This window comes from Myotis daubentonii, chromosome 9, assembly GCF_963259705.1.
Source record: "Myotis daubentonii chromosome 9, mMyoDau2.1, whole genome shotgun sequence".
Classification (NCBI taxonomy): domain Eukaryota; kingdom Metazoa; phylum Chordata; class Mammalia; order Chiroptera; family Vespertilionidae; genus Myotis; species Myotis daubentonii.
Window position 1 is genome coordinate 66,961,014 of NC_081848.1, and position 22,993 is coordinate 66,984,006.

The 22,993-nt window shown below is 48.1% G+C and overlaps 2 protein-coding genes across 7 annotated transcripts; one reads left to right on the top strand and one right to left on the bottom strand.

Annotated features, from left to right (window-relative positions):
• Positions 1-1,183: 1,183 nt before the first annotated feature.
• On the bottom strand, positions 1,184-4,590 carry CLP1 (cleavage factor polyribonucleotide kinase subunit 1). 5 transcript variants are annotated; one of them, XM_059709306.1, is made up of 4 exons: positions 4,448-4,569; positions 4,239-4,310; positions 2,883-3,510; positions 1,184-2,280 (listed from the first exon to the last, which is right to left on the bottom strand). In XM_059709306.1, the coding sequence occupies exons 3-4, from the start codon at positions 3,486-3,488 to the stop codon at positions 1,609-1,611; spliced, it is 1,278 nt and encodes a 425-aa protein (XP_059565289.1). In that variant the 5' UTR covers positions 3,489-3,510; positions 4,239-4,310; positions 4,448-4,569; the 3' UTR covers positions 1,184-1,608. The 5 variants fall into 5 exon arrangements, with proteins under 5 accessions (XP_059565289.1, XP_059565287.1, XP_059565288.1 ...); XM_059709304.1 differs by lacking the exon at positions 4,239-4,310 and having other exon boundaries at positions 4,448-4,590; XM_059709305.1 differs by lacking the exon at positions 4,239-4,310 and having other exon boundaries at positions 2,883-3,936; positions 4,448-4,521.
• Positions 4,591-17,096: 12,506 nt separating this feature from the next.
• YPEL4 (yippee like 4) lies at positions 17,097-21,740 on the top strand. Of its 2 annotated transcripts, none has more exons than XM_059709310.1 (5): positions 17,097-17,314; positions 19,706-20,033; positions 20,134-20,177; positions 20,531-20,639; positions 20,806-21,740. In XM_059709310.1, exons 2-5 carry the CDS (start codon positions 19,893-19,895, stop codon positions 20,893-20,895), a joined length of 384 nt encoding a protein of 127 aa, XP_059565293.1. In that variant the 5' UTR covers positions 17,097-17,314; positions 19,706-19,892; the 3' UTR covers positions 20,896-21,740. The 2 variants fall into 2 exon arrangements, with proteins under 2 accessions (XP_059565293.1, XP_059565294.1); XM_059709311.1 differs by lacking the exon at positions 17,097-17,314 and adding an exon at positions 17,757-17,989.
• The last annotated feature ends 1,253 nt before the right edge of the window (positions 21,741-22,993 follow it).

Sequence of the window (22,993 nt, forward strand, 5' to 3'; positions counted from 1 at the left end):
TCTTTTTTAAAATAACTTTTTAAATATGTTTTTTATTGATTTTAGAGAGGGAGGAGAGATAGAAACAGCAATGCATCAACATTGATAGGCTGCCTCTTGCACATACCCTGCTGGGGATCGACCCTGAAAACTAGGCATGTGCTCTGACCAGGAATCAACCAGCGATCTCTCCTTGCATGAGTCAACTCTCAACCACTGAGCCACACTAGCCATGCGCCATTCAGTTCTTAACTCAGGAGAGGCCCTTCCTGACCACCCCATTCTAACGTAGCCTCTCTGTCACTGTCCTGTAGCACCCAATGTTGTCTTTGAATAGCACTGACCTTTGTGTTTATTCTATAATGTAAGCTTCCTAAGACTTTATCTTGTTTCCCATCTAGAATGGTTCCTGGCAAACAGTAGGTGCTCAATAAATACTTGTGGAAACAATGAACAGATGAAGGGGATCAGATACTTATTCAGTAATCCAAGTCCAAACTAGGACCACCAAGCATTTGCAGGAGATCAGAGAATGGGCTTTCCCAGTTTCTTACTACCTGAAAGTTCAACTTACACTTTGACTTAGATTCTGACTCCAAGCAAACAGACAATAAGAATGACAGTTGAAGCTGGGAGAAAATGATCTCTGGGAAGTTATTAGATCTGAAATCTCATCCCAAGTTTATCACTAGCCTCTTTGGTTCCTCATAGTTACCCCTCTGCACCGAGAACAGAGTTAGCATCTATTTACCTGCTTAGCTTATAGGTGGGCTCTTGGTTTTCCTCTTTTCTAAGCATTCAGCAATAAATCATTGCCGAGGGACCTGAGGCCGCACCTCCTGCCCTGGCGCCCAGGAGGGGCTGGGGGACCTGTGGCTGGGCCCCCCGCCCTGTGGGGCTTGACGGGGGTGCAGCCAGCCAGGTCTGGGTCTTGCACAATTTCGAGGCGCACATGGGTGGGCAGGACTTAACTGGGTCCCGCAGCACACCCCAGACTCTGACAGGAGGGAGATTTTCATATACATTTTAGTAATTTTTTTTCATCTCTGACACTTCTATTATAAAGAAAAGGCAAATAGCAATATTAAAATATTTCCTCTAATTCCCTTTTAATATGCACAAATTTCATGCACCGGGCCACTAGTGTTTCTATAATTCTTAGGGAGAAAAACAAAATTAAAAAAAATTATACCAACTTCTGTGATATGGCAAAAATATTTATTAAAATTTTTTCCAAGTTTGAATTTTATTGTAAAGAGTCCTTCTAATACACTTGAACATCCTGGAAAAATAAGGTAACAAGTACTATATATAGCATATAAAGCAGTGATTTTTTTAAAAAATGAGTCCACACAGTAACTGGTTAAAGAAATGGGATTCTCCAGGGCCTTAGAGAATTTGAAGTGGCACCTTAGGTGATCTAAGAAACCAATTAGTCTCATGGTTTTCCTTTTGGTTCAAGATTAGTAGTTAAGTTACCACCACCTGTTTTAAGAGGTAGAATATATGCTTTTTACTAGTCCACCATTTACTGGTCAGCCTGGCCTCAAAAGACTCTCCCTCTTCAGCCCATCTGTCTCTGTGATGGCCACAGATCTCCATGCCCCAGGCAGCAAGACTCCCTGATCTCTATTTAAGATCCATGAACCGGATATCCATGATGAGAAGGAAGTTCTTAGGCAGTGGACGGGGGGCTGGAGAGAGAACGGTAAACACCTGATGCTCCAGGTCCACACTGGTCACCACGATGAAACCGGCCACACTGGTCTCAGAAAGGTTCTCCTCTGTGCCCTCAGCAGTGCTGACACTCAGGAGGTGGTGCACCATATCTCGGCCAGGGGTGACAGGTACTAGCTTCAGCTGATTGTCCTCCTGAGACATGCCCAAAGGCAAACAGGAGTCTGGAATGGTGGGTGCCCCAACTTTGTAGATTTTCACATCTGAAAATTTGACATTGAAGGCATGGGGATAAAAACAGCCCCGGAATCCATAGAAATACTCACGGATACGCTCATCCCTACATTCCCGCCGGAAATCCTTGGAGCGCTCCACCACACCCCCTGATTTAGGGAGCAGCACAGTACGCACGAAGTGAGGCAAGTCCCGTTTCAGTTCATTGTAAAGTCGTTCTTGATCCAGAACCACAACCACATCTACCTCAAAGGCTGAAGCTGCATGCACCAGGGCCTGGTAACCAGAGCCCTTGACCCAGCCACAGGTGTTAATGACACAGCCACTCACAGAAGCCCTTCGGTTCACTTCACACCTTTGGTTGAACACATCTGCGAGACGAGATGTAATCTGCAAAAGACAACCAAGGTGAGGAGAAAAAAACACAAAAAATGAACGAACCTATAATTATTCTGTCCCTCTTTAGAATAAGTACTATTAGGTACAAGAAAAACATTTTTAATGGCTATAGTTTTGACCCCATAACATGGATTTAATTTTTATGTTGCTTCTTCTGTCTCCTAAGTGGGAATTTAATAAATAACTTAATAGGTCCACAGAAACATTTAATAATCTGAGATTGACTTACATTTGAAACTGTCTTTTCTGAAATCATATGGGAATAATACCAGTGGAGAGGGAGCAAAGAGATGGCTATAGTTTTAACTAGCAAACTATATATAGTTTTTATATATATATATATTTTATTGATTTTTTACAGAGAGGAAGGGAGAGAGATAGAGAGTTAGAAACATCGATGAGAGAGAAACATCGATCAGCTGCCTCCTGCACATCTCCTACTGGGAATGTGCCCGCAACCAAGGTACATGCCCTTGACCGGAATCAAACCTGGGACCTTTCAGTCCGCAGGCCAACACTGGCTAACTAGCAAACTTTTGCACAGCTTCCGACCCTGATAGCAACCCTACCCTCCATCCCACCTTGGCTCTGACCTTATTATAAAGCTTGATGTTGGTGCCAGGAGTGGTGGAGCCAAAATGATACACCAGAGGGGCCTGGATGGAGAATCCTTCTTCAACATCTGCCGGCCGCTCAATGTAGAGGGCCCCCATGGTACCAGGGATAGACACAGAGCCCTGGCCCACATCCAGCTCCACGTAAGTGGGACGGCGGCCCAAACGCACTGCGTAGTTGAGCAACAGGCGGCACACTGTGGATTTGCCCACATCGGTGGGGCCCACTACCATCACCCGGGGGCCTCGCTCCTCTTCCTTCTCCGCCTGCCTCCGCATCTGCTCCAGAGCTGTATGAGTGTTCAGGTAAAGCAACATAGGGGTGTCCTTGGAGACATAAGCCACCTCGGTGCGGCCACTCAGCTGTACCGAACAGCCGTGCCAAGTGAAAACAGCTACCTTGGCACCAGCATCAAAGGTGAATTTCTTGTTTCGGGTCAGCTCTGTGCCAAAGACTTCTGCCATGCCAGCCAGCAGCTCCAACTGAACTGACTGAGACGCTTCCACCTCAAAGCGAAGTTCTGTTTCTCGCTCTAGTTCAAATTTAGTTGTTGGCTTCTTGTCATCATTGGTCTCCTCGCCCATCTTTTCTGTGTAGCTGCTGTGCCTAGGACACAAATTAAATGTCAGATCTAAATACAAGTTAGAACTCTGTTCAGAATCCTCCAATGAATGTTTCCCCTGACCCTGCTTTATTTCTCTCCTTATCTCTGATCACCATCTGTCTACCCCACTAAGGTTGGGCATTGTTGTTTCCTGCTGTATCTCCAGTACCCAGGATAGGGCTTGATAACCCACAGGCACCTCCGTACATACACCGAGCGAATACATGACTGAGACATCAGAATAAAATTATAGCCCTAGCCGGTTCGGCTCCGTGGATAGAGCGTTGCCCAGCAGCCTGAAGGGTCCCAGGTTCGACTCCAGCCAAGAGCACATGCCTGGGTTTCGGGCTCAATCCTCAGTAGGGAGCGTGCAGGAGGCAGCCGATCAATGATTCCCTCTCATCATTGATGTTTCTATCTCTCTCTTCCTCTCTGAAATCAATAAAAATATTTTTTTTAAAAAAACATATCTACAGTTTGACAGAACACTTGATCACATCACCTCGTCGCTCCCTTCATCATTCCATAGGGATACTCCAGAGAAGGCAAAAGGTGCCCACTCCCCAACCCTCTTAGTCAACAAGAATCCGGACGCAAACCAGAGAATAGCAGTGCTGGACTTAAAAAAACCACATTTCAATATCCCGCTCAGCAACGTCTAGTAGAGTCTTCAGACAAATCAGTTGACCTCTCTGACACTTTTCCTCAGCTGCCAACGGGAGGCACTTACACTTCCTCACACAAAGTGTTGTTCTGGGGGCCAGCCAGCAGGGATTGTTGGAGGAAAACAGCACTTCGTAAACTAGAAAACGCCGAGAAATAATCAGGAAGTTATTTCCGATACCAGACCGCAGCTCTAGGTTCCGCATCTGACCCAGATAGGAAACCCGCCCAGGTCCCAAGGAGGCGACGGTTGCTTTCCTGAGCTTATTATCTTACCTGCACAGCCACTACCCGCAACGGTAAACCGAGAAGCCCTCCCGGGCAGGACCCGAAGCCCAACTGCAGGGGGGCTCGCCCGGACCCACGCCGGAAACACGAGCGGTTCTGCACTTGCGCAGTGGAGGAGACGCGGTCGCGCGATGCCCCTTGGGATATGTAGTTGTGCGGGAACGGCTGGGTGCCGTTGAGCTCGCGCTGCCGCCCGGCCTTCTGGGAGTTGTAGTTGGAGGACTGTTTTGATTGTGACGCAAAAGGTGGGCGGAGCAGCGACGGTCATTGTTCGCCTGCTGACTTAATCCGGGAGGAGTGGCGGTTACGCCCCCGCGCGGCCCGGACCGACCGAGGGGCCAAGAGTTGCCCGAGTGTAGCGGTTGCGGACTCGCCACCCTGTTCTCCCTCATCCGCTGCCCGGGAAGGGGAAGGGGAAGAGCGGCGGGGATGGAGGGAGACTCACTGTCTAGGTCCCAAGATAGCCTGCTGGCCTAGGCATCTTCTCTCTGCATCCCAGGACAGCAATGCCTAGCAAAGAGATGATGCTCCCAAGTCAGCAGCTGAGTTGCACCTTTAGACATGGTCCAAGTGTCTGGCTTTGGTCTCCAAGAGACCTGCATTGGAATGCCAGACCTGCCACTATACTCACCAGCAGCCACTGGACAAGTTCCTGATGTGAAATAAACTGCCTGGCCCCTAATTGGCGCTTAGTAAACAGTAGTTGCTGTTATCTCAAAACACTGTTCTCAACTTCATACCCGGATACCTAAAGACGGCTTACTATTAAAAATTCTGTCTCAAGAAACACGTGCTAAATGTGTGTCTTATTAAGAACTTCTCTCTTCCGTGTTATTTTTCTATCAGATTCCAATTATATTTCATTTTGACTCAGAATATTTCTCATGGAGTGCTGCCCTGTGTGCATCACTAAAGTATGTGTAGTCACAGAACGTGTCCTCTAAGGAAAAAAACCCTGATTTCTAACATTCAGAACATGAAGTATCATAAAGGTAGGGGCTTACTGTACACAAAGGATTGCCTGTGGGTGGTTTGTCTTTCCACGTGTAAGGAGGGGGAAACCTTAAGTTGGGGAAATGTAATGGGAGACGTTGCTAGCTGAGTATGAAGAAAGGAACTCCAAAAGATTCTGGGGTTTAAGATAAATTCTGAAAACATCATGTGTGTTGAGTGATAGCACTCTCTGGTACCTTGAGTGATAGTACCAGAAGTTTGACATTGAGAGGGAGAATTGGGTACAGGAAAGAAAAAGAAAAAAAAAGGGACAAAAAGGAGAAGAGGGGGAGGGGGAGGGGGAGAAGGAGGAGGAGGAGGAGGAAGTGTTCTTGTCTACACAGCAGACCAGAAAGGAAATGTAAGTACTGGAGGAATATGAGGAACTATTTTTGAGGAAAACAGTGGGAAGTGGGGGAAAAGGTGAGTAGTTTTGGGGGTAAGGATTGAAAGTTTGGAAGCAAAATAGGTTATCAGTTTAACTCAGGAAAATAATAATCAAGGATTTAGCTGGAGAGGAGATTGAAAAAGACCATGAGGACAGTGCTATTTGGGGGCGGGGGTGGAGATGACAGGAGGGCTTGCTGAAAGTGAGAAAAGAGAGTGTAGGCAAGCACAGATGCTTTAAATGCTGTGCCCTGACTCTGTGTTTAAGACGCAGAATGGAGAGCAGTCTAAAGGGGGTGGGGTGAGTTCTCCTCCCTAAATTCAGTTTGAGATAGCTATAAAGTAACCAAATAAAGACGACCTTCAGATAATGGGGAGAAATTGCCTCAAGGGAAAGAGTGTGGAGGCGAAGAAACAGATTTAGGAGATACACTGTAGAGAAACAGGAGAGCATGAGCTTCCATGGGGAGGAAATACGCAAATGGAAGACTGGAATTGAATTTTTGAAGAATGGTGAAAGATTAGTGGATACCTAATAGTTCACTAAAGAACTAATGCATCATAGTGAATGAATGAAATAATTAAAGTAAACCATCAGAGGAAAAACTGAGAAGTGAGGAAGGCATCCTAAGAAAGTGAGTGCTCAGGTAGGGCCGGCAGGAAAAAGGCAACCAGGGAAAGCTCAGGTTCCTCAGTGGGATAGCCATGTGCGCTCATCTGTAAAGCGAGGATGACGATGACAGGATTAAAGGAATTTACACCTGTAAAGCCCAGAGGACAGTACCTGGCACAACAGAGGTGCTTGCTGTTATTATAATGACTGGACTCAGTCTCCAAAATCCTGGGTTTGAGTCCTAGCTTGGGCAAGTTCCTTCACCTCTCTCTCCTCCTTCATCTGGAAATAATAAAACTGACTTTACAGGGTGTCTGTGAAAGAAGATATCTGAAAGGGCTTTGAAAATGTGAACCACTGTACAAATGGATGGCATTTTCATAGCTGCCCCTCCTCAAACTGCAATAAAAACTGAAAAGCCAACGTCAGATGCTTGCTTGTTACAGGCATCATTCTCAGTACTTTATGTGTAACATCCCGTCAGTCTTGGTGGGAAACCGCCTGTTGTCTTCACTAGCAGAGAGGTGTGGACAGGGAACCCGGAAGGCTGGTGACCCTTGAAGCCCTGAAAAAGTTCAGAGCTGTGCACCCATTGTTTAGTCGAGACAATGGTAGCTGAAGCAACTTCCCCACCACATAGTCATGTAAATCCCGATTGATAAGATAGTCTGTGTGTTACTGGAACTTGCCGGCCTAAGGGCTGTGGGTGTATCCCAAACTAAATAAAAGGGAGAGCTAGGCCAGAGCAGTGGTAGTCCTCCCCCTACAGGTGGACTCCGGCCTGGCCCCCATTTCCCAAATTAATTCTTTTCTAGTCTCCGTTTTGTGTGTGGCCTTCTCAGAACCCGAACCCTGAGCAGGCACCCTGAATAACGCGGGACGTGAAAGGGGCTACCACATCTGGCGCCCAAAGGCGGGGCTTCTGGAGGAGATGATATTTTTCGTCTAGAGCGAAGGAGGGAAAACACACCGAGAAAAGGTGTGGAAAATTCACCGAAAAAAGGTGCGGGAAATTCACCTCCCGCAAAAGCCCACGGACCAGCTACAGAATCCGGACCTGTAAGTAGGGTGGGAACGTCTTTTTCAGCCAGGCTAATGGGGAAGAATTAGAATTTTGGTTTGTATGCCTAAGGAATTAAAAGTTTCAGAAGGTATTCTTTTATAGTTTTTGTTTGATGTTATAGAACATAACCCTTGGTTTCCTGAGGAAAGTACATTAGATCTTGAGTGTTTGGCAAAAAGTTGGCAGCAGAACAACAACAACAAAAAAACTCACCTCAAAAAACTGTTTTTCCATGGGGAACGCAATATTGCGTCTGCTAGAACCTTTCAGAGAGGCTGAGGAGGAGCCCCCTCGCCTGGTTCCCTCCACTCCTCCTAGAGAGGAGCGGGAAGAAAAATTGGAGGAATGGCCTTTATGGCCCCCTCCACCTACATGTCCCAATCCTGAAACATTGAATTAGCCGCCAGTAGGGCCGCCAGTAGAATCATCTATACAGAGAGCCATCAGAAAAGGAATGAAGGACATGTCGGTGGAAGAAAGGCTTGCTGACCCACAGCTCCCAAATCAGATAATAAGACACGATGAAACAATTGATTTTCAAATGATAAAAGCTTTGCGAGAAAGCGTTGTTCAAAATGGTCCAACGGCTCCTTTTACAAGAGAAATTATGAATACTATTTCTGAAGCATTCTTAGCTCCTTGTGATTGGTATTCTCTGGCTCGTGCAACTCTGGATAGAAGGGATTATTTACTATGAAAGGAAGAATTTTTGGAAAAATGTCAAGAGCAAGCCCGCGCAAACGGAGGGCCAAATGCTCAAATAACTTATGAAATGCTGGCAGGACTGGGACAGTATATGGATATACAAAATCAGCTACATTATGTGCAACAGGCATATGAGCAAATTAGACTTTGTGGAAGGAAAGCCTGGTGGGCTTTACCAACAAAAGGGGACCCTCAGGGAGCTTTTAATAAATGTATGCAGGGACCTACAGAGTCATTTTCTGATTTTGTGGCTCGTCTCACTCTAGCAGCGAGACGACAGATTCAACATGAGGCAGCAGAAGTTATTTTAATTCAGCACTTAGCTTATGAAAATGCCAATGCTGATTGTAAGAAATGCCTGATGCCTCTGAGAAGAAATAGTACCATTACAGAGATGATTCAAGCATGTCAGAATGTGGGATCAGGCACTTTTCAAGCAAATTTACTCCCTGCTGCAGTAACAGGTGGAAATAAAAGGTGTTATAAATGTGGAAAAGCAGGACATTTCCAAAAGGAATGTAGGCAACCAAGAAGGCTAGGGAGAGGCATAAACACTCAACCTCCAGATTCAATTTCTCGGTGTCCTAAATGTCAGAAAGGGAACCATTGGGCCAGTCTGTGTAGATCGAAATTTCATAGAAACGGGCAGCCTCTAGATCAAGATAGAGGGCATGGCCAATCCCCGGGAAACGGCCAGAGGGGTGCCCCCCAGCCCCATCATCAATAGGGGAAATCTGTTCTACAAGTCCCACAGTGGATTCCCTCATCCGAGCAACTCCAGGAAGCCCAAGCCTGGATCTTAACAGCACTATTGCGGTCACTTTGACCCCCGATATTGCTCGGCAAGCGATTCCTACAGGAATTTGGGGACCTGTGCCACTGGGAACTTTAGGATTAATCTTAGGGAGGAGTGGAAACACTCTAAAAGGACTAACTGTCCTGCCTGGAGTCATTGATTCAGATTATGAAGGAGAAATTAAAGTTATACTAGAATGTAATCATGTTATGCAAATTACTCCAGGACAAAGAATTGCTCAGATACTACTTCTACCTTATGTTCAGCAAGGTGAGGCTATAAATAGGAAAAGAGGAATGCAAGGATTTGGAAGCTCAGACATCTGTTGGATACATGAAATTAGCAAAACCCGCCCCATGATTAATTTAAGAATAGAGGGAAAACAATTTAGGGGTCTAGTGGACACTGGAGTGTATGTTCGTATTATCAGCAAAGAATTCTGGACTCCAAGTTGGTCCACAGCAGAAGCTATGGGCTCAGTTAAGGGGGTAGGAGTTCCTGATGACACACAACATAGTGCTGCAGTGTTAAGGTGGCGAGATGAGGAAGGACAGACAGGATGGTTTCAGCCCCATGTCATCTCTGGAATTGCAGTCAACTTATGGGACTGGGATGTTTTAGAAGGTTTACAGCCGTGTATTGTTACCGGCAAAGGAAAGCAGTTAATAACTCAGATAGGATATCAACCTTTTAGGAGACTAACTGCTGAGTCTCCTCACCCTCATGCTGATCCTATACAATGGAAAGATGATAGACCTGTATAGGTGGATCAGTGGCCATTAACCAAGGAGAAATTAAATCATATTCATGAATTAATACAAGAACAAATAGAGGCTGGCCACATAGAGCCTTCCAATAGTCCTTGGAATACACCTATATTTACAATCCCTAAAAAGGCGACAGGAAAATGGCGATTGTTACATGATCTTAGAGCAGTTAATGCTACTATGCATACCATGGGAGCTTTACAACCTGGACTCCCAGCGCCTTCACAAATCCCTTTAAATTGGTCTCTCATAGTAGTAGATCTTAAAGATTGTTTTTTCACCATTCCCTTGGCACCTCAAGATAAACAGATTTGCATTTTCAGTGCCATCTATTAATAATATAGAACCCGCCGAGACCGGTTTGGCTTAGTGGATAGAGCGTCGGCCTGCGGACTGAAAGGTCCCGGGTTCGATTCCGGTCAAGGGCATGTACCTGGGTTGCGCGCACATCCCCGGTGGGAGATGTGCAGGAGGCAGCTGATCGATGTTTCTCTCTCATCGATGTTTCTAACTCTCTATCTCTCTCCCTGTCTCTCTGTAAAAAATCAATAAAATAAAAAAAAAATAAAAATAATATAGAACCCATGAAAAGATATCAATGGAAGGTTTTACCTCAAGGAATGGCCAATAGCCCTACTTTGTGTCTAAAATATGTGGCTCAAGCTGTTCAGCCTGTAAGGGACAAATACTCCCAATGTTACATTATTTATTGCATGGATGACTTGCTCTTAGCAAGCCCACTGGAAGAGCAGACTTTGGCCATGTTTTCCCAATTAGAAGAGGAGCTCCCTAAATGGGGTTTAAGAATTGCTCCAGAAAAGGTACAGAAAGAAATGCCTTTCCAATATCTGGGAACCATAATTGAAAACCAGTGCATTAGGCCTGAGAAGGTGGAGATAAGAAAAGATTGTCTTAAAACTTTAAATGACTTTCAGAAATTATTAGGGGACATTAACTGGTTAAGACCTTATCTGAAGATCTCTACAGGAGAAATGACAAATTTATTTAGCTTACTTAGAGGTGACTCTAATCTTTCCTCTCCCCGAACTTTAACAGATGAAGCTAGGAATGAGTTGCTAAGGGTTGAGCAGGCAATTTCCTCAGCCCAAGTAGCATGGGTCCAGCCCGAATTACCTTTATTGGGACAAATTAACCCTACTGCAAATAGTTCCACTGGAGTCATCTTTCAAAATAAAAATTCTCCTGCCATTATTGAATGGGTCCACCTAGGGCATCAATCCTCTAAAACTGTGGTTACATATGTAGAACTATTGGCCCAATTATTATTTCAAATTAGAAAATGTCATAAACAGCTTAGAGGGGAAGAGCCCCAGTGTATCTATCTCCCCCTCACTGGGAAACAATTAGAAATGTTATTTCAGACTGATATAAATTGGCAAATTGGGTTAAGTGGATATTCAGGGGAACTTAGCTGTCACCTATTAAAAGATAAACTACTACAATTTTTATATAATACCTCCATCATTATACCAAAAAATACTAGGCAGGAACCAATTCCTGGAGCTTTAACTGTTTTTACTGATGGATCATCAAATGGGAAAGCTGCCTATCATAAATTTATCACAATAAATTCAGACCGAGTCATACTGACCAGTCATACTTCTGTACAAAGAATTGAATTAGAAGCTATTAAGGCTGCATTGCAGGATTTCCAAGAGCCTCTTAATATCGTCTCTGATTCCTTTTATGCTGCGAACTTAGTGAGTAGAATTGAAACTGCCCAGTTGAAATGGCTTAGTGACCAAAGTTTATTTTTACTATTCAAACAAGTTCAGCAGATTGTACAACAGAGACAATATCCTTTTTATATCACTCACATCAGGGCTCATAGTGTCTTACCTGGTCCTTTAACAAAAGGAAATGCACAGGCTGATCAATTGGTTGCTTTATTAAAAGAAGCCTTAGAATCTCATCAGCTTCTACATCAGCCTGCCAAAATGCTATCTAAACAGTTCTCAATCACTCGACAACAGGCAAAATAGATTATTAAGGAATGTCCAACTTGCATGTTACATCTACCTCAAGGGCTTAACACAAGAGTCAACCCTAGAGGTTTGCTGAGGGACCATATCTGGCAAATGGATGTAACGCATTATAATTCCTTTGGACACCTTGGGCCATTACATGTCTCTGTAGATACCTTTTCAAAAGTCCTATGGGCTACTGCATCTACAGGAGAAACAGAAAAACAGGTTATTAATCATTGCCTAGCTGCTTTTGCCGTCATGGGAATTCCAAAAATTATTAAAACTGATAATGGGCCTGCTTACACAAGCTGTCAATTCCAGGAATTTTGTAAAAGGTGGAAAATTCAGCACATTACAGGAATACCATATAATTCCCAAGGACAGGCCATTATTGAACGACAGCATCAGTGGCTAAAATCCCAACTTGAAAAACAAAAAGGGGGGATGATGGAGAAATCACCTGCGGATAGGCTGCACCAAGCCTTAATTACTTTAAATTTTTTCACTTGTGATGCTGATGGAAAGACACCTATGGAGCTACACTGGTGTCAGAATAAAACAAAAGAAAATGGTCTAGTTAAATGGAAGGATCCCGAATCTGGTTTATGGAAGGGACCTGATCCATTATTAACCTTTGGCAGAGGGTATGCTTGTATATTCCCAGAGAATTTTTCCAAACCCGTGTGGATTCCTGCTAGAAATATTAAACTGCAACAGGGATCCAAGAGAGAAACTAGCCAGACTAATGAGGACCTTGTGCCTGGAGCCACACCATGCAGCTGCAGACAATCAACTACCTCAGCCACAGAGAGCAGCGACTCAAAGCAGTCCACTGAAGATGAGGAGCAGGAGGAGTACGAGCCGGACAGCAAACAGCCCAGAGACCACCTGGGGCATGGTAAAGAAGACAGTACAGATGCCTGACACCTGAGAACGTCTTTCTTGCCATGCTAGCAATAATCATCTGTACGGTAATATTACCTAGGGCAAATGTGGAAGTATTTCATACTTATGCTCCTGACCCTTCATGGGTAAGAACCGTTACATGGGCTGATCCCCCGCCTAATGTAGTATCCAGTAGGAACATGGGTGGGGCAAGGAAGTAGGGGACTATCACTACTTGCTCCTGGGAGAGGTGCAGAAAATGTAACTAAGACCTTGTCTACACAAAAAGAAATTGACAGCCAGTTGAAAATTGAATTGCCATGGCCTAGAGCAAAGAATATCCTTACATGATATTATTCTACAATGTCATTAATAATTTTTGATAATTTACAACAGCATATTGTACATTTATCCCAAACAAACTTACAAACTAATTCTTTGAATGTTTGGCAGCAATTTAATAAAGACATGAAAGGATTTAATCCCTTCCACTGTGTGGAAGGCCCCCTGGGAAGGCACTTGAGCATTCTATATTGGCCTCTCTTGCCCTTTTTGCCAAGAGGGTCCCTCTTTTCACAATCCAATTGCCCACAGCTGTTGCCTGAGCTCTCTGTTCATGCTGAGGTTGAAGCCTCATGGTGGCTGGTACCATGGATCTGTCTCTCGCCCAATGGCGTGAGCTGGGCCCTCCCTGGAGAAGAAACCTGGGTTCCCCAAGATATGTGATCAATGCCGGGGCCCTGCCAGCAGGCGAAGGAATCCCAAGGCAGTTGCTGGGTGTGGAGGCCACAGGGGCATAGGCTACCAAGGAGACAGAACTGAACCTCACATCACCCTGCTTGGCCCCGGAGGATGGCTGGTTAGCCAGAGACGGGTAAGATTCCTCAGGGAAGGAACAACCTAAGACAGGCACAGTCGCAGAGGGGCCATCAGGAGAGAACTTGGGGGTCAACAGAGGTGGGACACAGATCCTCCCCCCCAACTATGCAGGGGCTTGAACACTCGCCCCTTCTGAGGGAGGTCTCCTGCCCCCATGGCTGCTTCCCGCTTCCCATGCCCAGCTCAGATCGGGACCCAGATAACAGAAAGAGACTTGGCCCAGCTCAGATCAGGACCCAGACAACAGAGACTTCACTGACAGCAGCTACCCTATATCTAAATCCAGCCTAACACCAGGAATGCTCAGGGCCTTCTCAAGGATGCAAAATAATCTTTTCCATTAATATTTATAGTGTAAACTAAGATTGTTGTTAGAGTATTCGGTTTGACAGTAAAATAGTAGTCAAGTTTTCAGATTAATTTAAATTGGCTAATTGAAATAAGTAAATATTCAAGAAGTACTAACCAAAATTTTCATTTCATGGTAAAATTGCTTAACATACAATGAACCTAAAGCAGTCATATTTTTGTGCAAAAAATTAAAATTTAAAGTTATCTAGACTGCATTATAAAAATTTTCCAGAAGCCTCCTAATAATTAAATCAAAAAAGGGGGGATAGTGGAAAAATACCATGTAAGGAAAAATATCCTGTAACTAAATTACATCTAGAAAAAATTTTTCATTTGTAATGCTAACAGCAAGATACCCATGAAAAACATACACAGTGTCAAAATAAGCCAAAGGAAAATCATTTGGGCAAATATAAAAAGGATCCCAAGTAAAATTTTCTTTATTAACTTTTGGTCGAGAATATGTTTGTATATTTTCAGAAAACAACTCCAAGACCATGTGGATTCCTGCAACAGAGAGGAATTATCAGGAATGCTCCAGCCATGAAGACAAGAGGAAAAACAATCCAGAGATGGAAGACGTTGACGATGCTTTGTCATGCTAGGTTGCCCAGGACCAAACCAGAGAGGGTCGGACCTGCATTGCCATCATTTGTTCACCATCCAGAACTGAAATATCATTGCTGACATGTACACATAAGGAACTGTCAGACATTGAAACTTGGATTCAGAACTGTTGGACATTGAAATTGGGACTCAAACATTTTTTGTTCTTATATGTTTATTTCTGGTCTGCAGATACAAGATTTTTTAAGGAAAAGAGAAGGGGGAGATGTGGGAAACCGCCTATTGTCTTCACTAGAAGAGAGGTGTGGACAGGGAACCCGGAAGGCTGGTGACCCTTGTAGCCCTGAAAAGGTTCAGAGCTGTGCACCCACTGTTTAGTCGAGACAATGGTAGCTGAAGCAACTTCCCCACCAGACAGTCATGTAAATCCTTATTGTTAAGACAGTCTGTGTGTTACTGAAACTTGCCTGCCTAAGGGCTGTGGGTGTATCCCAAACTAAATAAAAGGGAGAGCTAGGCCAGAGCAGTGGTAGTCCTCCCCATAGAGGTGGACTCCGGCCTGGCCCCCATTTCCCAAATTAATTCTTTTCTAGTCTCTCTTCATTTTGTGTGTGGCCTTCTCCAGAACCCGAACCCTGAGCAGGTACCCTGAATAACGTGGGATGTGAAAGGGGCTACCACAAGTCTTCAAAACAACTTGAAGAGGTTGGTTACTGTTATTACCCTATTTTACAGACAAGAAACTGGGTCTCAGAAAGTGTAAGCTTGTCATTTGCTCAAAGTCACACAGTGAGCAAGTGGCATAGCAAAAAATTCAAGATTCCAAAGCCCAAGCTCATGACAAGAGGCTTATAGACGTGGCCCAACCTGTTGCCTGCAGGGTAAATGATTGACATTGTGTAACTGTCCAGGATTCAAGGAGGGAAAGCATCCTCAATAAAACTCCCTGCTCAGTAGGAGAGAGGCTGCTGGGGTGTGACTGACTTATAGGATACCTGGAAGACATTCTTGGATTTTTAAAAACAATTTTTAAAATATATATTTTATTGATTTCAGAGAGGAAGGGGGAGAGAGATAGAAACATCAATTATGAGAGAGAATCATTGATTGGCTGCCTCCTGCATGCCCCCTACTGGGGACTGAGCCCACAACCCAGGCATATGCCCTTGATTGGAATCGAACTCGGGACCCTTTAGTCCACAGGCCGATGCTCTATCCACTGAGCTGCCGGAAGCTGGTCCATCCTTGCTGCTTGACACAGTTGCTGCAGGGAAGAAACATCTGCACAGCATATGTTTCAAGGGACCTGGCATATATGGCATACTGTTCTTAATATGTTTGCTCCCCTCCTTAGCGCTATGTGTTTTAACCAAGGTCACCTCTCTGAGAAAGGTTGTTTCCCCAGGTGGGGATTTATCCCTGGAGTTAGGGAGGGAATAAAACCCCTTAACTAAGTGCCAGGTGGGTAGTTAATCACTTTAACTACGAACAATCGCACTTAAGCTACATAATCTTTACTCCCTGGAATGGAGATAATAAACGCCCTAACCTTTGGAATAGAAATTGATAGGATTAAAATCAACTAGTATAAATACAGATGTAACAAGACAATAAAAAACAGAACCTGGCTGGAGAACCTAGCGAGCGAACATGTCAAGAGAACCTGGCTAGGCTGCTGATCAACTGAACGCTGTCTCTGTGTCATTCCTTCTTTGCCGACTCCGTCCACACCTTTGGGAACCCCTGGACCTGCTGGGTCTGGACCCCAACACTGAGCCAAACCAGCTAGGGCTAAAAACAATTTTAATGCCCTCTAGGTGCCAAGCACTGTGTCAAGTAGGGGATGACAACCCAGGTAGGTCTTTGACAGGCTGCATTCCTCAATTTCCCTACCACTAGGTTTCCCTATGTCCAAAGGGGGTTTTGCTAATTTCCTCACTTCCTGGCTTGTGGTCTAGGCCAGCTGTCGCCAACCTTTCAGACCTCATGGACCACCAGTTGGCAACTGCTGGCCTACAGCACCTGCCTCAGAAAGTCTACTGTCCAGTAGGGAACCTTATGTAATGTAGGTGTCTCCCTTTGTGAAGCACAAGGAATTTGGAGGTAGTTCACAGGTTCCTGCATGTGAGATGTCCTATTTAGTCTGTGAGTCCTTTGAGGGGTCTTAAGCTGAGGCGTTGAGGCTAGGAAGTACCGGGCACACGCTTGGGGGCACAATTTGCTGTATGTGACAATTACGATGTCTTTTCTCTGTGTCAGTCTGGGGTCCCAGCTGAAATGGGAAATGTCATCTTAAATGTGTGTACAGGAGCCTGACTCTCTTCCTCCATCTCTCACAGTCCCCTGCCTCACCACCTCCTTTCCTCCAGCCCTGCCACCAGGACTCCATCCTTGTCCAGCCCTGTCCTTCCCCAAGGTTCTATCTCCTTGACCACACTGCCTTCCTCCTCAGCAACCAGCCTTTCCTCTTTCCTACCCCTCCCATCCCGGCTTTCTGCTCCCACCCCTGCCTCACTCCCCCCAGCCCCTTCGCTGGATGCCTGCCTTCTCCCTCCCGACCCGCCTCCTGTGTCTCCCAGCCCTGCTCTGACGTGGGAGGTGAGGGGGGTGGGGGGATGGATGACTCACAGTGTTATGATGCAGTTCCACAACACACAGCTACATTCACCCACAGACCGAGGTACAGACGGGAGGCAACCTCTGGCCCCCCAGCAGCTGGCCAGCTCTGCAGCCCCAGTCTTGAGCCCCTAACTCCCCTCCCCCATCCCCACCCCTTCCCAATTGAAGGAGCGGAAAGAGAAGAGAGAAGAGTGAGGAGAGAGAGAGAGAGATAGACGGAGATCTCTGGAGCAGACCTCAAGGTGAGGGGGCAGCCCTTCTCCAAATGATTTTTTTTCCCTTTGCAAATTTCCTCCTCCTGCTGCGTGTTGCTTTCTCCCCTTTGCAAAAGCATTATTCATCCATCCTTTGTCCTCCCTTCCCCCTCCCTGCTGCCTCCGCTCCTCAGCTCCTCCATCCCTCTCCAAGCTCTGCCGGTTCCGCACTTATTTCCCGGCAACTTTGGCTGCAGCATCAGGCATCGCTGTTGATTGTTTTGTGGCTGTTGCAGACCACCGCCCCCCCAACCCCCCCCTCCCCCCGCCCCAAAGTCTGCCCTGGGAGCTGACTGCGCTGCTAATGATTTTGGACCATACCATGCGAGAATGCCAGCCCAGAGGGGGCCGACGCCTCAGAGCAGATGAGAAAATCCATTGTGAGTGCGTGGCCCCCTCCCGTTTTTTCCCCCTGAGAGGCACCGGATTCGCACCTGGCTCCTGGAGCCTCTGCCTTGGGGCCTCTGCCGTCAGTGATGGTTGCTCAGCAGCCCTCCCTCCCCAACCCTCCCTCTTCCCCGCCTCCCACGGTCCAGCTCTGGCTCACTCGGGGAATATCCTCTCCCCAGCACTCAGCTTGTCTTTGTTTTTCCCTGTCATTTGCCCAACTTGCTTCTCTCTGTGATCTGAGATGGAGAAGATATGACCCCTGCCGCCCCTCCTGTGAGTGATTCTCTGGCCTGTGCAGCCTCTGCTTTGCTTGATGGGGAAGCAGGGGAGAGAGAGGGTGGGAGGCGTGACGGAGGCCCGGGGAAGGAGGCCGGCCGAGCAGGGACCTGGCCAGCCCCCTCCTGGGCCCTTGAAGGTGCGCTAGGTGGAGCGGCAGAGGGCCACCGCAGGCAAAGTTGGAGGCAGACCCGTGAAGTGGATGCTGACCAGTTTGTGCTGGTGAGGAGAGCCTGTTTCTTGCGACCTGAGCCCAATGTCACCCTGGGTGTCTTCCCGGGGCTGGCCACGGGGACAGGACGTGGAACAGAAGATGGTCTCTGTCCGGGGTTTTATGGAGAGATTGCCGGCCCCAAGAAGGACTGGAGCAGCTGGGCCCTCGCAGCCACTGCAGAGGGCAGGATGACAGCCTGTTTGCCCTGGCTACCCGGAGCCCCGCTGCCTCTGCTCTGCCTCAGGGCCTGCCGTTGCCAGAGAGCACCCACCTGGCACCTCTGAACCAGACTTGGGCTAAACCACCCGCCACGGCCCTGCAGGCCCCATGAAGGAGAAGGCAGCACCTCACCTGCTTATCAAAGCCACCAGAGGCCACCTCCCTTCTTATCCTCTGCCTCCAGCTCCCTCAGCCACGCAGGGGCTGGCGTTTGGACAGATGTCAACATCTTCCTCAAGACTCCTAATCAGAACCCGGCAAATATATCTTCTGTCACCCACAGGGGCACTGCTGTTTGTCCCTGCCTCCAGCAGAAGGTGGGAACATTCTCTGCCTTGTGCCCCTAAGCACAGCTTCTGAAAATTCAAGTCCCCCCTCTTGCTGCTCCTTGAAGATGTTGTCCATACACAACACCCCCCCAGCCCTGCTCAGCCCAGGAGGAGTGCTGTCCTTCCTGCCAGGGGGCCCGTTTTCCATGAGTCCAGCCATCAGATTTGCCTGAAGAGAGTTTCTCTCCTATAGCTGGGGGCCTCCATCCTGAATTATTGGCTAAGGCCATTGTAAAGAGCAGTAGAAAGAGACCAAGGGGCTCAGAGGCTGAGAAGACAGCCAGGCACTGCTTCTGAGCCACACAGAGTGGACCAAGGGGCAGGCTCAGGCAATAACAGCCACTCCAAGGTCTTTGGTAGAGAAGGAGACACCCATGGAGTTCTAGTGCCCAGGAGAGGGATGACGCCCGGTGTGTGCACCTGCTGGCCTGGCCTGCTCTCCCTTTCATCTTCCCCTCCTCCTCCCACACGAAATGTATGAAGGACCAATTGTATTGCAAATAGAGGCGATGAAATAGAAAAACTGCCAGACATCCCCAAATTCTAAGAGGCTTAGAGCCCCAGAGCCTATCAGAGCATGTGGGACGCAGATCCTCACCGAGGAACTGAAATCAAGGAGAGCACTGCAGATGGCATCGCTCCCATGGCAGCGTGGACCAGCGGCTGCTCCCCGTGGAAATGCTGGAGGCTGCTCCCGCCCCGGGGGCGGGAGGGGGGGCGCGCGGTGAGACAGCGCCTCCCCAGCTAGGGCACCTGCGGCCTGGAACTGCTGCCAGGCTTGCCGGAGCAGATGGGAATCCAGGGGACAGGGAGGCTCAGAGCGGCTGAACGCTGAATTGATGGCGATGGGGCACGTAGGGCAGGGGTGAGATGAGCACCAGGTTCGCCATTCCCTCGGAGGGGCTCCACATGAGGTCACAGCTCTCCTGATGCACCTTCCCCTCTTCCCAGGTGACTTCTATTCCTACCTGGCTCACGTCTGGGGGGGGGGCCCTGGCCGGGCAGCCCCCCCACATTTCTCCTGCCCTGAAACACGGCTCTAGCCAACCTGCTCCGCTGCTTCACCTGCGACCGCCTGTGTGGGGGCTGCACAGCGCCGGCCCCTCCGGCCCGCCAGGGCATCGTCCTCCAGCCCGTCATGCCCAGCTGTGACCCGGGCCCGGGCCCCGCCTGCCTCCCCACCAAGACCTTCCGTAGCTACCTGCCCCGTTGCCACCGCACCTACAGCTGCGTCCACTGCCGAGCACACCTGGCCAAACACGATGAGCTCATTTCCAAGGTACGCCACATGGGGGCCTGCCACTCCCTCCTCTGCCCCCCAGCCTGCCCTTCCTCCTCCATGCCCCTGGGGACTCACTGCCTGTCCCGTGTCTCCACAGTCCTTCCAAGGGAGCCACGGCCGAGCCTACCTGTTTAACTCCGTGTGAGTCCACCTCTCTCTTTGTGTGTGTGCGCTTGTGTGTGTGCGCTATGTTCCTCTGTGGACAAAGAAGGTGAGCCACCAGAAGGTGGCCTTGCAACTCTGCTTTGCGTCCCCTCTTGCAAAGGGGTTCAGAAGCTCAGGCTGCAGTTCTCTTGTGGGGAGTCTGGGCAGAACTGGAATCCCCTGTTGGAGGAAGGCCCAGGCACTCGTCTTAAAGGGGCAGGTTGCTGAAGGCAGGGGCTCCCAGCTGGGCGGGTTAAGCTCTCCAGATGGAAGCTCCTTTGGGCTGCTGGGGGGCTGGACTGACAGAGCGACACCACTCGGTGCTGGGTCCCTCCTGTTTCTTGAGACAGGGTCAACGTGGGTTGTGGGCCGGCAGAACAGCGCCTTCTGCTCACCGGGCTCCACTCGGTAGCTGATATTTTCTGTGAGAGCTGCAAAACCACACTGGGCTGGAAATATGTAAGTACAGGGGAGGGGGGCCCTCCCAAACGGACAGTCTCATGGCCCTCCAAGCCCCAGTGGGGTGGACTGGGGGGGGGGGACTTTCAGGGCAGGGGTAACACAGGAGGTAGGAGGGCCTGGCGGGGACTGCGTGGTCCCACATTCACCACTCCCTCCCCACCAGGAGCAAGCCTTTGAGACGAGCCAGAAGTACAAGGAGGGAAAGTACATCATTGAAATGTCACACATGGTGAAGGACAACGGCTGGGACTGAGGGGCGCAGGCAGGCAGTGCCCTTCCTCCGCATGCCCCACCCTCCCACACCTGTCTCCTGGCCCTGACAAGCGGTCTGTACCAGCATGAGTACTGCTCCACCCCTGGGGGGATCCCGGCTCCCACCACCCCCTCCCGCCTCCACCTCATCACTCCCAGGCCTCTTTGGAACAGGGGTCTGGGGGGCTCCAGGGGTGTCCAAGGCTCAGGAGTGGGCAGCAGTCAGGAGAGAGGCAAAACTGGGGAAAGGGGTGGTTGTGGGTCCTCCTAGCCCCAAGGTCCTATAAATGGAGGAGATGGCAGGCCATGCGTTAGGCAGAGGCCAGTAGGAGGAATCTGCTTGTGCTCCACCTTTTCGAGTAAACAGGACAAAGCTTGAGTCAGGGGCTGGTATATCCTGGGCCATGGAATAGCAGAGAAAACGCTTGGGTTGGGGTGAAGTTTGGGCCTCATACACAAGGAGAAAGCAGTCTCTGAGGGTGAAAGGAAAAATCTCAAATCCCAGGCCCTGGGAAATAAAGGAATCACAAGGGTTTCCATTTCACTCCACTTGTTTATCTTGGCACTAAAGAGGCACTTTCCAGTATCTAACCTTTGCCACTTAGTGGGATGGGGAGAGCTGCCTCGGGAGCAGCCCCCACCCCCAGCTGGCTGTTTCCGGAGCGAGCGGTCTCTAGGGGCATTCCCTGAGGCCCAGCTACTGCTCCCTGGGACGCAGTCCCAGGGAGGGGAGGCGGGAGATCAGTGCTACGGGGCCAGGCTTTCTCGTGGCTGCCACCAGCGAATGAAACTTTTGTATGATACATAAAGTGTTTGGGTTTATTTTTAATAAAAAGAGGAAAAGCAGCTATGAAGTGCTGTCCTCTGACTTTCCTTCCTTGTGCAAGTAACCAGTCCCCCCCCCGCCCCCCCCCACCGTCCCTTCATGCCACTAGGGGGCAGCAATTGCTTTGTCTGTGGCAAAACCCCACTGGAGTTTTTACTAAGGGATGGGTACCCAGGTGAGGTTTTGTTTGGTAAGAGGGGTGGCTTTTGTAAGTCATTCCATTTGGAGCACCCCAAAGCAGCGTGAGTCTACTGGAGCCCTTGATGATTAATCAGTTTTGCCTGGATTCATGATGGGACATCTGGAAGAAACTCATCCCAGAGCTAGGGTGTTCTTGGGTCCCATTGCCTTTGCATATTTGCTGATTCTGTCATATTTTGGTAGCTCACAGCCATACTTCAGGCTAAGAGGAAAGTCGCCCAGCTAAGGTGCTGTCCTGGCAACTGATACAAAGTGGAACAAAACAGTTCAAATTTGCAGCATCAAGGCAATCATGTGACCGAAGTGCAATTTTTTGGCAGTGATGTGAAGTTGCTATTGTTGTTGGGTCACTGACAACTGCAGGGAGGACTGTACACATTATAAAAACCAAATAACAAGCTAGCTTGTTATTTCCAGGTTCACTCATTGATACTGCAAATATTTGCAAAGCAACTATTGCTTTTCAGGCATGGTGTTAACCACTGGAGATGCAAGTGAAGAGCAAGGCAGCATGGCCTGACTTCATGGTGGTCTAGTGGGAGGACAAACAGTCATCAGGCAATTCCAATAGAAGGTGACAGGATCTGAACAGGGATGGGGAGCAATCTTGGGAGCTTGCAGGAGAGGCTTAGTCAAAACCTGAGTCAAAAATAAAAATCTGAGTCAAGGTAGGCTTAGCGGAAGTGATGACTGTGATGGCACCTGCAGGATGAGAAGTTGGGTGGGTGAAGAGTAGGAGGTGGGGGAATAGGTCAGGCAGAGAACTGCGTCAGGTGGCTCTTACTTAGCCAATTTGAGGAGGAAATAAAAGTTTCCCCTATCTGGAGTATAGGTGCAAATGGGTGAGAGCTGAGAGGACACAGGAAAGACAGGCAGCAGTCACAGATCATTTAGGGAATCAAGATTTCATCCCGAGGGCATTGGGGAAAGACTGAAAAGTTCTTGTTTTTTAAGAAGAGTGGAATGGCATCATCAAATGGCTTTTTTGTGCCCAGAGAAGACACTCAAGTAGAACCATTAATAGACTGAAGAAAGTACGGGACATAAACTGTGTAGCATCTCCAATGCTGTC